At 36.2% G+C, this 14980-nt stretch overlaps 2 protein-coding genes across 2 annotated transcripts; one reads left to right on the top strand and one right to left on the bottom strand.

Annotated features, from left to right (window-relative positions):
* On the top strand, positions 390 to 4429 carry LOC18605767 (phosphatidylinositol 4-kinase gamma 3). The gene is given in 4 exon segments (XM_007038979.2): positions 390 to 586; positions 1362 to 1816; positions 1819 to 2994; positions 3591 to 4429. Coding segments are annotated over 3 exon segments (1755 nt in total). The 5' UTR covers positions 390 to 586; positions 1362 to 1615; the 3' UTR covers positions 3969 to 4429.
* LOC18605765 (probable pectinesterase/pectinesterase inhibitor 34) lies at positions 6668 to 9848 on the bottom strand. The gene is made up of 3 exons (XM_007038976.2): positions 8863 to 9848; positions 8261 to 8397; positions 6668 to 7624 (listed from the first exon to the last, which is right to left on the bottom strand). The coding sequence occupies exons 1-3, from the start codon at positions 9846 to 9848 to the stop codon at positions 6927 to 6929; spliced, it is 1821 nt and encodes a 606-aa protein (XP_007039038.2). The 3' UTR covers positions 6668 to 6926.

The raw sequence follows: 14980 nt of genomic DNA, 5'->3' as shown, positions 1-14980 counted from the left end.
TGTACAAATACAATTATAAAAAAGAAACAAAAATTAATTTACTTAATAGTAATGATATTTAACGTCAATTAGAAAATACTTTTACATGAAACAATCCAAAGTTGCCGACTGTTTTTCATCTAATACATATTATTTTCACCTTTTATGTTCTTAATACTTAGCATTTAATCATCTGTCATTAAGAAGTAGAAATAGGACAGTGCAACACAAGCCAACACAGTGTCTCAGATTGAGGGTAATTCAGTCTTTTACCATATGTGATTACAAAAGCCCGTAAATTAGTCAGTAACCCGTCCGAAACTAGCGTGAAAATACGTTCTGTCTGACGCTATAAATAGACTGGCGGATTTAATTCAGTCACTCTAAAACCCCACTCTCTCTCTCTCTTAGGGGTTGAGACTCTGAGAAAAAGAAAAGTCGGAGAAATGACTTTCAGAAAACTTTTTGAAAGGGAAACTAATGGTAATTGAAAAGAAAGAAACAAAGAAACAATCAATGATGCGGCTTTTCTTTAATTTCTCTTTCATTTCTAATTCACCATTTCTGTACCAGCATTTGTTTTAGTCTTCCATTTTCTCTTCTCCAGGTACGAATGCGATCATCATTTTTTTTTTTATTTCGCATCGTTGATTCAGTCCTCTTTGGTTACTTAATTTTTTTGTTTTGTTTTTTTCATTTCGTTATTGAGCTTTTTTTAAGGTATGATGATGCCTTATTTATTTAATTTTTAATTTTTTATGTTTAAAAATAGTTTATTTTTTGCTTGAAGTGTTTCAGATTGTTTGATTTATAAGGAGATCGCATAGAAAATTTGAAAAATCCTTATTTTTTTTTACGAGATTTAATGTTGTAGACATTTTCTCTTTGGTTACTGAGAAGTGTGAGCGAGAATTATAGAATATCCAAGGTTCCTCTTTCCTTTTTTTTTTTTAAGTATAATTACGTTTTGTATGTTAGTATCTGATTGAGTTCTATCAGGAAGTGATGCTTTTATTAACTTTATTTTATTTATGTAGTAGTTGTTATTTGTTTGGAAAAAAGAAAATCTGAATAAATTTTTTAAAAAAAAAATCAGAATAGCAGAGTATGAAATTTAAAGTCTTAATTTTATTATTTTTTAGAAGTATTATTATCATTATTGGTTTTGACAAGATAATAGAGTGAAGAAATTAAAGGAATCAATGTTTTCTTATTTTGTAGAAAAAGAATCTCCTTTGGTTTCTTTGGTACTGAGATTAATGTTTTATTCTCTAATTCTAGATGTTTACTAGTGTTTTACTTTTGTTTTGCTCTATCGGTAACCAAATGCTCACTGATGCTTTTTGTGATATCTGATTACATCTTTATTTGGTGTATTGTAGGGAGTTTGAATTTGAAATTGCAGTAAAGGTCTTGGACTGTCTTTATATTCCAAAGAAACCGGGGAGTGAAATAGATCCTTAGCTCTTCTTCTATCCTTGGAATAAACTAGGACTTCTTTGGATCCTTACTATGAGATCTGACCACTTCTGGCTAAAGGTTTTTTTGAATTTCTCTGCTGCATTGTTTGAGGATTTTTAATGGAATTTGGTTTTTCGAAGTGCCTAGTTTCATATAACTTTCTATAGGGTAGACAATGTCAATTGCCAGTGTAGCTTTAAGCCAAGTCATTGAAGAGTCTCTGAGTTTCCCTGGAAATTTTGTGCACCGATATGTTCAGACTTTGAGTGACTCGATCTTAATTTTTCTCTCTGTTGGTGGGTCTGTCATTCCCATGCGTGTAATGGTGTCAGATTCAATTGCTTCTGTGAAGCTGAGGATTCAGAATTCAAAAGGCTTTTTATGAGGAAGCAGAAGCTAGTTTTTCAAGGGAGAGAACTGGCTCGGAATAATTCTCTTGTCCGGGACTATGGCGTTGCTGATAGGAATGTGATGCATCTGGTGTTAAGGCTTTCAGATCTCCAAGCAATCACCGTTAGGACTGTATGTGGTAAGGAGTTTGAGTTTCATATTGCGAGGGGTAGAAATATGGGTTATGTGAAGCAGCAAATTGCTAAGAAGGGAAAAGGATTTCTTAATCTCAAGGATCAAGAGCTGGTATGCAACGGTGAGGAGCTTGAAGATCAGAGACTAATTACTGATATCTGCAAAAATAATGATGCTGTGATTCTCTTGCTGGTTCGAAAGTCTGTTAAATTAAGGGCTGTACCCTTTGAAAAAGATATTGAAGTTTCTATTGAGGAACTGAACTTGAATGAGGGGAAACCAGATGCAATTGGACAATATCAGGGTGTCACACTCTCTCAGGAACATCACGTCATGGAGAGGAAGCTGATGCAGAGAGATTTCATTTTGGAGCCTCTGGTTGTTAATTCCAAGATTGAACTGCCATTAGTTATTAAGGAACTAATTGACTTAACTTTTAATGGATTAGAGAGAGGCAATAAGCCTATTCGGTCATCAGAGGGGTCAGGTGGAGCTTACTTCATGCAAGATTCATCTGGTCAGAAGTATATCTCAGTTTTCAAGCCTATCGATGAAGAGCCAATGGCTGTAAATAACCCACAGGGCCTCCCCTTGTCACTAGATGGCGAAGGGTTGAAGAAAGGCACACGTGTAGGAGAAGGTGCACTGAGGGAGGTTGCAGCTTACCTGTTGGATCATCGAATGGCTGGACCTCATTCATTTGATGGTGGAGGGAAGGGCTTTGCTGGGGTTCCTCCTACTGTGATGGTTAAATGTTTGCATAAAGGATTTAATTATCCAGAAGGTTATGAGTATGATCCCAAGAATATTAAGATTGGGTCACTGCAGATGTTTGTTAACAATGTTGGAAGTTGTGAAGATATGGGCCCTTGTGCTTTCCCAGTGGATGAGGTGCACAAGATCTCTGTGTTGGACATAAGGTTGGCAAATGCAGATAGGCATGCCGGAAACATACTGGTTACAAGAAATTGTGAGGAAGGTCGGGTTTCTCTTGTTCCTATTGATCATGGCTACTGCTTGCCTGAGAATGTAAGAGTCTAACTTGCTTATTTCTTTAGTTGGCAGGATTTTGTTAGAATTTTGTTCCCTTCAGACAATTGATTGCTCACCTCATTCTCCATGTTTCAAATTTATTGCTTTGCAGCAAGCATTTTACATTTTAACGTTCGAAGACAAAGTGCAACGATTAAGTCTGTGACTCTTCATGTTGAGAAAGAAATTGCTTGTTGCCTTTCTTCTAATTCTTGTGTTTGCCGCATACACAGTTATAGTCATAAATCTCAAAAGGAGTGTCTAGTTTAGCTGTCTGGTGATCTTATGTCCATAAAACATAAAACGGTTATAGTTATGCAAATGCTTTGCTTTCATGTTGTTGAACATGTCATCACTTGAACTCTTGGTTCTAGATTGAAGTTGCAAGAAACCTAGCTTTCCAAATGAAAAAGCTGTTTTACAACCCAAATTTTGTCTGAAAAAATAGCAATTTTTGGTCAATTTCTTCTTCACTTTGAAATTCTTGAGATTTGTCAACTGTTCCTAGTTTGTATCAACTCTTGTTGCGAGAGATTAGAGCTTCTTTAGAATTCATTTTCATCACCTTATGATTGCTCTGCTTATTTTTGCAGTTTGAAGATTGTACATTTGATTGGCTTTACTGGCCTCAAGCTCATGAACCTTATACTCCTGGTGTCATCAATTATATTAAGTCACTGGATGCTGAAAAAGATATTGAACTTTTGAAGTTTCATGGTTGGGACATGCCACCTAAGTGTGCCCGCACCCTTCGCATTTCCACCATGCTTCTAAAGAAAGGTGCAGAGAGAGGACTCACACCCTATTCTATTGGAAGAATCATGTGCAGGGAAACAGTGAAAGAGGAGTCAGTAATTGAGCAGATTGTTAGAGAAGCTGAGGAAGCTGTGCTCCCTGGAATGAGTGATGATGCATTTTTTGAAGCTGTGGCATCAATCATGGATCGGCGTCTTGATGAACTGACCTCATAAGCCCTGAGGCGACTGGTTAGGTAGCTTTGCACATCTGCATTCGCCACATTGCAGAGTTATTGCTGAAGGATGATGGTACTCCATATTTTTGTTAAATGGTCTGCATAAGTTCTGTGTAATATTGGGTTGTTGCTGGAACTTGTGTCTCCATCATCTGTTTCATTTTGTTCATACATGTAACTTCCCTTTGCAGCCCATCTTTGAACCATAGTCTATTACCTGGAAATGCCTTAAGGCAATCTATCCAAGAAGAGAGTGTGTTCTGGAGATTTTAGTTGTTTGGTTATAGCTATGTGAATAATAGTAAACAGTAAACACACTCTCGTATTCTTCTTTTTTTTTTTCTTTTCATTTATTCTCTTTATTTAGCCCCCGCCCCAATAGTTCAAATATTTTGAGTTGGCTTCCCCTTGACCGGCACTACTAAATTTTTGCGCACAAAATAGAATGGGAGCTTTCTACACAGAGTTTCAGCAGGATTCCATATCTGGTTAGCACAATACTTTGAAATGGTGTTCATTGTTATTATTATTTCGTATGAGCAATTCCAGGCTTCCAGTGGTAGTCCATTATCCTGGAGGGTTCAGATGATGGTCTCCCGCCTATCTAGGGTCTATCTCCAGATTCACCCATCTTCTAAGGCTCTTCTGGAAGACTTTGAGACTGCTTCTCTGACCTTGCTAGAGACTGTCTGAGAAGCGAAGTAACAACTACAACTGGATTAGACACTGTTATAGTTGAAAGCTGGTATTACGATTTTGACCCATTGCAGCAAGCTTTTGGATGATACGATAACTGAGAGATCGGTCATGTGAAACAAGATGAGGCCTGGTTGCGCCAAGGTCACCATCTAGAACCAAAATTATTCCACCACAGCCAGGGCGAAGTTAGAACATTTTGAAGGGAGAGTCAAACAGAACGAGATATTAAATAATTAAAGAGAATTTTATATATAATTTAATTATCATTTATTTAAAAAATTAAATAAAATTCAAAAGATATTAAACATATAAAAAAATACACATTAATAGTAATAATGATGTTATTTATATATATGACTGAATCGAATAATAAAATGAATATCTCTCACTCTTTAGTTACAAGAATGGAAGAAAAAACAATTTTTCAAACTTAAATGAGTTGTCTCTTTACTTCATGTGTCTTAACTCTCCTCTTATTTTTTATTTACCTTTTAAATTGTTAATTAACATGTTGGGTTATTAGATTAATCTATTGAGATGTAATATACGATGATAAGTTATTAGATTGAACTGTTAAGATATAATATATTATAATAGATTTAAATTTATATTAAAACTTAATGGATTTAGATTAATAATTTCACTTTTATTTTTTTGTAAATTTGATAAGCTTACCAAACTAGTTTAGAATTTATTTGTTAGACTTAACTTGTAATATGCTAACCATAATGACTCTAATTTTATCAAACAGTTTAAAGAAAAAAATTAATTATTAAATGAAAAATTATTTTGATAGATATTAAAAATAAATATAATAAATAAATTTGTATTGAAAAAATATAATTATATCATTCTATCAATTTATATGTATATCCTTATTACTTAAAATTTGTAATATACATGCTAAGATACATTGGTTATTTTGAATAAAAAATAATATATTGATGAAATTCTAAATAATAGTGTAATATTGTAATTTATATTTGAAAATTACATAATAATTTATTTATTTTTAAAAATTAAATCTAAATAATAAAAAAAAGAATAATATGACAAATAAAAGATAGAATCTACATATGACATAATAAAAAATGAAAAAAAGAACATAATTGATGGTTCGTATAAATTTATTAAAAAAAATTTATACAGATTTAAAATACATAAATAAATTAAATAAAATAAATAAATAAATAAAAATAATATAAATTAAAAATAANATTCTTTTATTTTTATATTATTTATTAATAAAATTTATTTGAGAAATTTATTTAAAAATAAAAAATTATTTAATATGTAAAAAAAATTTTAAATTTTGAGAGGGTCACGCCCCCCATCCCATAAGGAGGCTCCTCCCCTGACCACAGCTGGCTTCGCACCCATCGCTTTTTAGCTGCACTTTTGCTGCCTAACTCCCGTCTTGTAGGACAGCCAAACTTGCTTTTTTATTTGTCCCCTCAACAAAAGAACAAAATTCTCTGTGAAACGTTAATCCTCTAAAGTCGCTGCATGCCGTGTTGCAAAGCATTTTTGGTTAAAAAGATGGACACTTACCCCATTGAGGCTGGCATTCATCAAAAACAGGGTGGAAAAAGTTTATTGGCATTTCCTCTGCCGATCTACAGGTTAAAGTGGATTTAGAACTCATTTATTGACACCTGGTTGCAGGCATTCGGGTAGTTTCCAGCCACATGTCTAGAATGGGACCCAGGTGCAGTAGGCCATCAGCTAGTTTCATCCACGTGTCTAGGATGGACCCAGGTGCAATGGGGCAATATCGTTTTAAATTCCGGGTCCACGAACTGCGGGTCTAGCTCAACGCCCATGGGCTTGATTTAATGGCCAAAAATCAACAGTGCAGTGGCTCCGCATTTATTTCTTGCAAGTCTGTCACTCACCGACACCAATAATTTTAAAATAAACCTGAGCCACGCGTACACAATAAAGTTGCAGCGACAACAGCCCACCGAGGCGACAAAACAGTTCAAACGAAGAAAAATATTAACATCATTTCCTTATTACAACACCATTTTGATTACGTATGGAATTTATAATTACAAATTAAAAAAAAAAAGTAATATATTAGCAGCAGTAGTAGTAATTCTTAAGACTCTAGGCTTCTATAACATGTTTGGAGTTAAATCAACGAGAACAGGCGACCCTTATTACCATATCATGGAAAAAAATTAGAAAGATAAAAATTATATTTCATACAATTAAAAACTAAAAAAGAAAAAGGGGTAAGAAATATTTTAAAATTTTAAACTTGTAGGCCAGCCAGGAAAGCAACCCCAGTTGATGGTAACCATGACGATCCATAAATAAACTGTCCCACGGTGAATTTGCCTGCTTCAATCTCTGAAGTGATGACCCTATACCCGGGCCATCTGACCCGTTGCCCAACTGCCGCACCCGGCCCAGAATTCATGTATTCACCATAATATAGTGTATCCAAGGCAAACGTAGCATTCCACTCCAGCCATCCCCTAGGGTGAATGTGGTCACTCATGTACGATAACATGAACACAGTCCTGGAGTACAACTTCCACGGACGTCCTAGATACGTTTGGAAGCTTCCTTTGGCCGCCACGAGGTCGGACGTGGGTAGGATCCGACACGCATGGATGGAAATACCTGTGTTTTGGTTGGGGTCCTTTCGGTTTTGGGCTGTGATGGTGTTCTTCTGGAGGGGCATGGGCTTCCGGGCGTAAATGCTACAGTTTTGGAGTACCACAGCGGCGTTACCGAAGATGAAATCCACCGTCCCGTATATGTCACATTCACGGTAAAACTGGCGATTGGAGTGAGTGTATAAGGTGTCTTGGTATCCAATGACGTTGCACCTGTACACCACGGCATGGTCTGCCCCAATGCGAAGTGCCACCGCCTGGTGCTTGGCTGGTCCAGCCCAGTTCTCAAATGTCATGTCTCTTGCAATAAAACCAGCTCCAGTTGCCGCTGAAAAAAGAAAACATTAAACTACCAATGAATACGGCTTCCTCAAAAAATGATGCAAACATGATATCCCATTAGTATTAATTAAAGTTCGATCAGGATGGGATTATTAAACTAAAAAGTGCTGATTATTTGACAATGATACTATGCAGATTCGTGAGAGGGGATAAGCTATGACCCACGGCGAATAATGTCACTCTTTCCGCTTTAGATTGTAGCCACATATCCAGTTTTGGACTATATGAGGTATTACATCATTCCGATTATTCCCAATGAGCTTCAGGCTCAATACTAATTTAGTGGCAAATCAACAAAAACATAGCTTAAGCAATGTTATTATTCCAATCAATCATTTCCCAACGATTTCCTTCAAAAAAAAAAAACTCTTCTGTTTTCGGGCATTTTTGAAGGGTAATTGTGGTTTCCATGTTATGGACGGAGAAGTAGGCAGATAAAAGATAAGATGAAGTTGCTTCAGGAATATTAGTACTTTGTCTGTCTAGAATAACAGCCCACGTGCAACTTCTACCTCATGCATGGTGAATGGTTTGGGTCCAATGGGTTTCCTAAGGAGTTTTTATTTGTAGTAAAATAATATATATATATTCACCTACTTCCGCGTAAGAAAAACAAACTCACCGAAGGCAGCGGTGTGGAATGTCGTCATGTTGTCAAATACACTGTTCCCTCCAGTAATCACTGTTTTACCCTTGCCGTCACCTATAAACATCAAGTTGATCTTCTTCCTCCCCACCTTCAAATTACTCTCTTCGTACCTGTCAATAAGTAGCAATAAAGTAAATTAACTTTTTCCATTTCCACCCAGCTGTAATTTCCAAGTCAATTTTTAATTTACTTTCCGAGAAAATGTTTAAAGAAAAACTAAAAAGAAAATTTTCCCAAGCGTATTCCACTAAATGCCCACCCACCCTAACCATAAAAATATTTCACGTGAATAATAATAATAATAATATCTTATTCACATGATTGATGCTAATATATTTTTATTATGATTATATTGCGAAGGTCAAAACTTGCAATCATTAATTGGAATAAAAAGGGTTCGGTAATGAACTGCAAAGAATGCAATACTCCAAGGCTACTTTCGTCATTTTAGGTTATAAAAGGATGGTAACGAAAATGAGAGGGAAAATATATATGGAAAAGTGATTTCAGAAAAGGCCAAGGGGAAAAAGCTGTCGCTAGCAAAAATTGGATCTTTATTATCACCGCAATTTTACCTTCCTGCCCTCACGTAAATGATGATCCGCCGAGCACTATACTCCGGCGCCTTCTTAATCGCCTCGGTAATCGTCTTAACGGTGCCGTTTCCGTCTTTCGAAACGATGATGTCTGCCTGGATCGTCGACACGGGAGTGTCCAGCAGCTCCCTCTCTTTCCTCCCCAGCCATTTCGGGAAATTCTCGTCATCGATAATTTCTCCCGATATGTCGTCATCCGTAGCCAACAATCTCCTGTTCTGTATCGGCACTCCTGCGAAATCGTCTCCGCCACTCGCAGCAAAAATCGACAAGCAGTTGCTCACGAGTTCGGACAAGTCCTTCATTTTCTCTGCCACTTGATCCTTCACCGCCCCGCTCACTCCCTCGAATCCCTCCGAACACGTGTCCTGGTTTGTCAACGCTGCGCTAAGCCACGTCATCACGTCCTGATTTGTCCCGGCCTTAACATTATTATTATTAGCATTGCCGTCCTGAGAAGGAACGACGGAGAAGAGGGAACGGGAGAGGGCGTCGATGGAATCTTCAAGAAGCTCGAGGCAGTCGTCGTATGCCGACCGTACACGTGGATCCATCTGAACGTAGGAGATGGACGTGGTCGTATAAAGAGCCTTGCTAAAGTGCTGCAGCGTCATATTGAAGGAAATGTGGACGAGGTCTTCCTCATTGGCAGTGAGTGAGCCAGGGAAGTCCAGGAGTGAGTTGACGCAGAGGTTGGGGAACCGAGTTTTGCTACAGGTCCTGGACATCGCTTGGGTGGGCTTCCGGCGGATTTGGGTGCCAACTGGGTCGGCGCCTCCTTTACGGAGCCCAATTACAAGCCCAGCACAAACAGCCGAGATAATGATCATAGCCAGGGCAACAACTGAAACTATAAGAAGCTTTTTCTTGTGGTTTTTAGCTCTGGGTTCTTCATGAGGTAGTTGTTGTAGCTGAGGAAGTCCAGAGCCTCCAGGTTCGGATGGTCGGAGCCTATCGTATCCCATTGCTCTTTCTGTGCTGAAGCAGCTGCAAAATCAGTCAATGGCTTTGAAGTGTAGAGAGAAGGAAGAGAAAGGAGAGGGATGAGTGGTGGTGAAAGGATATAAATATTACTACTACCACATGAAGAGCTAAGGGAGTATGTGAATGCACATAAATAAAGAGTAAGAGGGTGGGGTTATATAAAAAAGAAATAGATGGACTGGGGGATGTGAGAGAGTAACAGAGAAGGTTGGTGTGAAGTCTATGTCGAAAGCATGAGCTGTCCTCTACTTACTACTTTCTCAGCTCTTTGCCCACAGGGATGGACTAGAAAAATTTTTTGAAAAAAGGAAAAATAAATTTGTAAGTTGTAACTTTGTTGTAACTTTTCTCTTTAGATTTTGAAAAGTGGATGATGATAAAATAAAAATTAATTATCTGATGAGTTAAGGAATCGATGGAGATATGATTTATGAAAGAAAGTTGAGAGAACTTTTTGTTTGCTTTTAAGCAGTTAAGTATGAAGACTTAGTTAACAAGTTTAATTAATGAGTGGATTTGTAGGGTTTTTTCCTTTATATAAATGGATTGTGATTCATATATTGTCAGTTAGTTGTGAACATGATTGAGCTTAACAGAAATCTCAGAATCTTAAGCTCTTTTCTGGCATGCTTATGCCAGTAGTTAGGATTTAATCTTGTTCTTAATTAGCTTATTGGGTTTTTTTAGGCATATATGTGCTTTTGTCTCTTAATCAAGTGTATTGCTTTCTTCTAATGACCAAGATCTGATGTCAATCTTATTCCACACAGGATACAAATATAAATATTAGAACTAGGTGTAGTACATTTAAGTTTAATGCTGTGAGTTAGGCTATGTACCAAATTAATACAATTAAGTGGGACTAAAGCTAGCACAGCCATCAGCATACATACAGAATAAATTAACCACATAAATCTAGCATTGAGAAATCAGTAGGGGGCACCGAATTACTTCAAAGACAAACAACAAAAAGAAATGAATTCTAGAACAGTATATGCCAATTTGAGTTTGTAGCCTTTGATGATGTATTAGCTTTAGACAACATAAACTCCTCTGTGACCTGTTTTATGGCACATTGTGGCAGTGTACTTTGAGGAAAAGCAAAAGGGAATTAAGGAACATAAAGTATATTTTGTACTAAAAAGACAAAAAAAAGGGTATACGTACCTTCTTCAGTCGATCAGCTAAAATTTTTGTGTTTGATAATTTCCCTGGGGGCTGAGCTGCTAACTGCTAAGGTAGTACGTGTATTTATAGACATAAATTTAGGTTTAGGGTTTCAAAGCAGAAATGACGACCTTTGTGTGCCGTACAGGGTTGGCACATTTAAGAAAGATTTTTTGTATTTTTATTTGAATTGTTAGAGTCCCCATATAGCAACAAAATTAATAGGAAATCAAAGGAAATAATTGACTTTATTGATGGAAAAAGGAGAGAAAAGCGAGAACCGAATCTCTTCACGTTCAAGCCAGCCATAGATACCTTTAAGTCCGAGAATTTGATTTCGATTCTTCTTCCTTCTATTGAAATTTAACAATCATTTTTTTTTGTTTAATTATTTTTATTGGCTGAATTCAGATCAATTTTAATTTCTTTCAAAATTATTCTTGGTACAATTGAACAAAGGGTAGAAGAAGTTAATTGAAGAAAGGAGGCAGAGAGACAGGTTCATGTGTTGCTTAGCCTACAAGGTATATCAATGAAGAACACTCTGCCATGGTCTGTTAAACTGTAGCATGTCAACTCAATAAAAAAAAAAAAAAGTGGATGCTTATGCTGTTTGCTTTATGCCCTCTTTTGAAGGAAGTAATCAAGCAGACCATAATTTAGTGATTTTCATGAAGATGATCATGCCATAATCATCTAGCAAGAAGAATTTATACCATTGTACCCCAATCCGACTTTTCTAACAGAATCCCATGTTGAGTCATGTTTGCATGAAAACTATAGGGTAAGCTATAACGTATACTATAAATTATCCTTTAAAAATATAAAAAAAAATGGATTAGATAGATTAATAAATTACTAGTAATTATTAATTGTTCTATTCTTTTAGATTATGCCTTTCTCCAACCTTCTATGCATCCATAAGCAAGCATTGGTTGAAATGCTTTTGGGTCCTTTCCACATCATCCAATTGTATCAGAGGCTTTACTTCAACACATTTGGTTAGTGGAGATCCACGGCAAAAATTAAAGTGGGACTTGTAAAGGGACGAAAACGACACACAAAGTAAGAGTATTTGTCTAAATTTTACTTAAAAACTCTACTTTATTTCTGGTAAAGAGGCAAAGTTTTGGAGAGAAGAAGTCACGGACCATCATTTAGGAACCCCAAAGGGAAATCTTTGACATGATTAACGAAACAGAGTAGTTCTGGAAACGAAGTTTCCAGCTCTCAAGCCCATCGGATTGGGGAAAATTGTATATATAAATAAACTATATATATGGACTGGATAAGACTTACCTAACAAAACAGTGGAAGGCTAATGATACAGAACAAGAAGACTGAAGACATATACTTAGTAACAAAATGTGCTGTTTAGGTACACAGTATGAGAAATTCCTCCACCAGCTCTCATCAAGCTTTGTGTGCGTTTTCTTTTTCCATCACCTTTAAAAACCATTAGAAGGGGAAGGAAAAAAACCAGATGAAAAGTAAAGACGTGTGAATGACGTACCAAAATTTGATTAAAATTATCCAAAAAGGAGAGAAAAAGCCCCCTAGAGTAAAGAGGGGGAAACTTTAAACAATATATTAGATGTTTTCTTTTTTTTTTTCTCTTTTGTCCCCAACATTAATTAATCGTTGAATTTTACAAGCTATAGCTTTTTCCTTGTTTTTTAATTTGCAATATAATCAGTACTTTTTTCCTTCTAATTTGAATTTTTTTAATAAAAAGCTAAATAAAGTTAAATTCTTCAATTAAAACAAAATTTTACTAACGGATGTATCTGAAAAGATTCATTCAGATTATCATATTAAATAACATTTTCTTCCATTAAATTGGAAATTCATTTAATAAGAAATATTAAAATATAATCTTAAAAGGTATTTTAAAACATTTATTGGCAAGAAAATATATGTAATAAGAAAATAAATTGAGCGGAAGATACTGAAGGAGAAGGACCCCATGGAGAAGCCAAAATCCACCGACAGTTGTTCAGTGGATAAATCACCCAACAACATTAAATAAGGAAGGCGACCACGTTAATAGGAGTAGTACATTTATTTGGTGGTGTTAAATCTTTGATATGTTTGAATCCAAGCGCTGCGGTTTTGCAAATTGGCAATCGGCTATTGAATGTGATGTCGTGTGAGTGCCTACTCTGACTTTCCGACCTTGTGAACTGTGGAGTGAATAACGTGAGAGGACTGCTGTCGCTCCCCGTTTCTCGCATTCACTTTTGTTATGCACTTTTACACTCATGTCCCCCTCCCTTTCTGCAATTCCACGGCATGGGATTTACTTATTTGTAATCAAACAGTGAAAATATTGTCCGAAATTAAGTTGATGTCGTGTCAGCGACGTGTTAGTGTAGCAAAAATATTTAGTATTTTGCATTTTGGGTAAATATGTGTGGACCTTTTTTCACGTGTTCTTACTGTATGTATAAACAGCTTATAAAGTGATAAAGCATTGGAGATTAGTTCGTATGGCTCACAGTTTCAATGGGCTGATTAAGCACACAGTACTGTACGGAAACCTTCTGCAACTCTTTTGTTGAAGTTTGCCCATATTTTTCTCAAATTGAAATGAAAGGAATTCACAGCTTACTGATGGACATTATATAATCCAAAGCATGCCTGGTTTTATTAGTTGAATGAAGTTCAATTACTTAAAAAAGAAAGAAACTACTAGGTTTATATTTACTGGTTGAGGTTTTATGTCTAGTTAGCGGATGGGGAAAGGGCTCGATTCAATGTTCTTCACTCTGATTAGTCATTAGTGAAAGGACACGGAAAATGAGGAAGATTCCTTGACTCTCTCTTTCTTTAATCAAATCATTTTAACTCTTAAAATGACCAAACTGTATAGTTTATAGCATAAAAATAAGTGGCTTTGGATACCTTTTCTATTTGGACCAGGAATTCTAAACTTTAATTAAAGAAGATCACTTAGTCATTTTTGTCACTTTGGCACTTCATCTTTTGGTCTTTGGGGTCCCCAGCACACATGGTTGTTCCCCTTCACAAACTCTTGCACTGCGTTTGCTTCCCATGGAGGACGAAGGCAGAAGAAGAGAGAGGTTTGACTTCTTGTTTCCAAACAAGGACTAGTGTACACATCCATGACCATGAGCCAGTTAAAACATTTGGGCGATGTAGGAAAATAGCAACCACGCTTTTCCTTTATTTCTAACTTGGAATGACTCACAATTTTGTCTTAACTTCTTTTTTGTTTGTCCACTTTGTAGAAAATAATAAATGAATAAATGACCCACTTCAATTCCAGTTCTGCCACACAGTCCGCAGACAGTGAAAAGCAAGCTAATTCCTTGGATTTAACGTCGGTTTTGATTTCCGAGCAGAATTTTGCAATATTTGTTAAATATGGTTTCACTGAATTTCATCGCCTGTGCAATTCTTGAACTATCAACTTAATTATAGGCTTTGGCTTTTGATAATCTGCGATTCTAGCTGTAGTAATTCTCGTATGTTAAAGAAATGTACAGTTTAGATAAGTTTCTTTATGTCAGAAAATAAAATTAAATCTAATTATCTGACCGAGACTGCACTTATTAGCAATAGCAAGCTATTGGGTATTTGGATTAAGACTATCTTTTGAGGAGTGCATCGACCCATCAACACATGCTACAATGATTTGGGTCATGCCACTGAAACTTTAATCATCAAGGTTCGATAAAGAGATTACTATTCAAGAACAATTGCATTGACTTTGTAGACCATAATTTCCTTTCCTTTTGACTTTCTTTCTTCATTTACTACAGTCACGAAATTCCCAGTGAATTACTTTGGTTTAGAACTGATTGCACCAAGTTCGTAGCTGATGGAGAAAAAAGAAGAGAGGAAGGAGGAACATCAAATTAGGCTGTGTGGAGCATCTAGTAAGAAGGAAAAACAATGAAGAATAGCAATTTGACCAGACAGA

The sequence above is a fragment of the Theobroma cacao genome, chromosome 3 (assembly GCF_000208745.1).
Source record: "Theobroma cacao cultivar B97-61/B2 chromosome 3, Criollo_cocoa_genome_V2, whole genome shotgun sequence".
Classification (NCBI taxonomy): Eukaryota; Viridiplantae; Streptophyta; class Magnoliopsida; order Malvales; family Malvaceae; genus Theobroma; species Theobroma cacao.
This window is presented reverse-complemented; position numbering and strand designations above follow the sequence as displayed.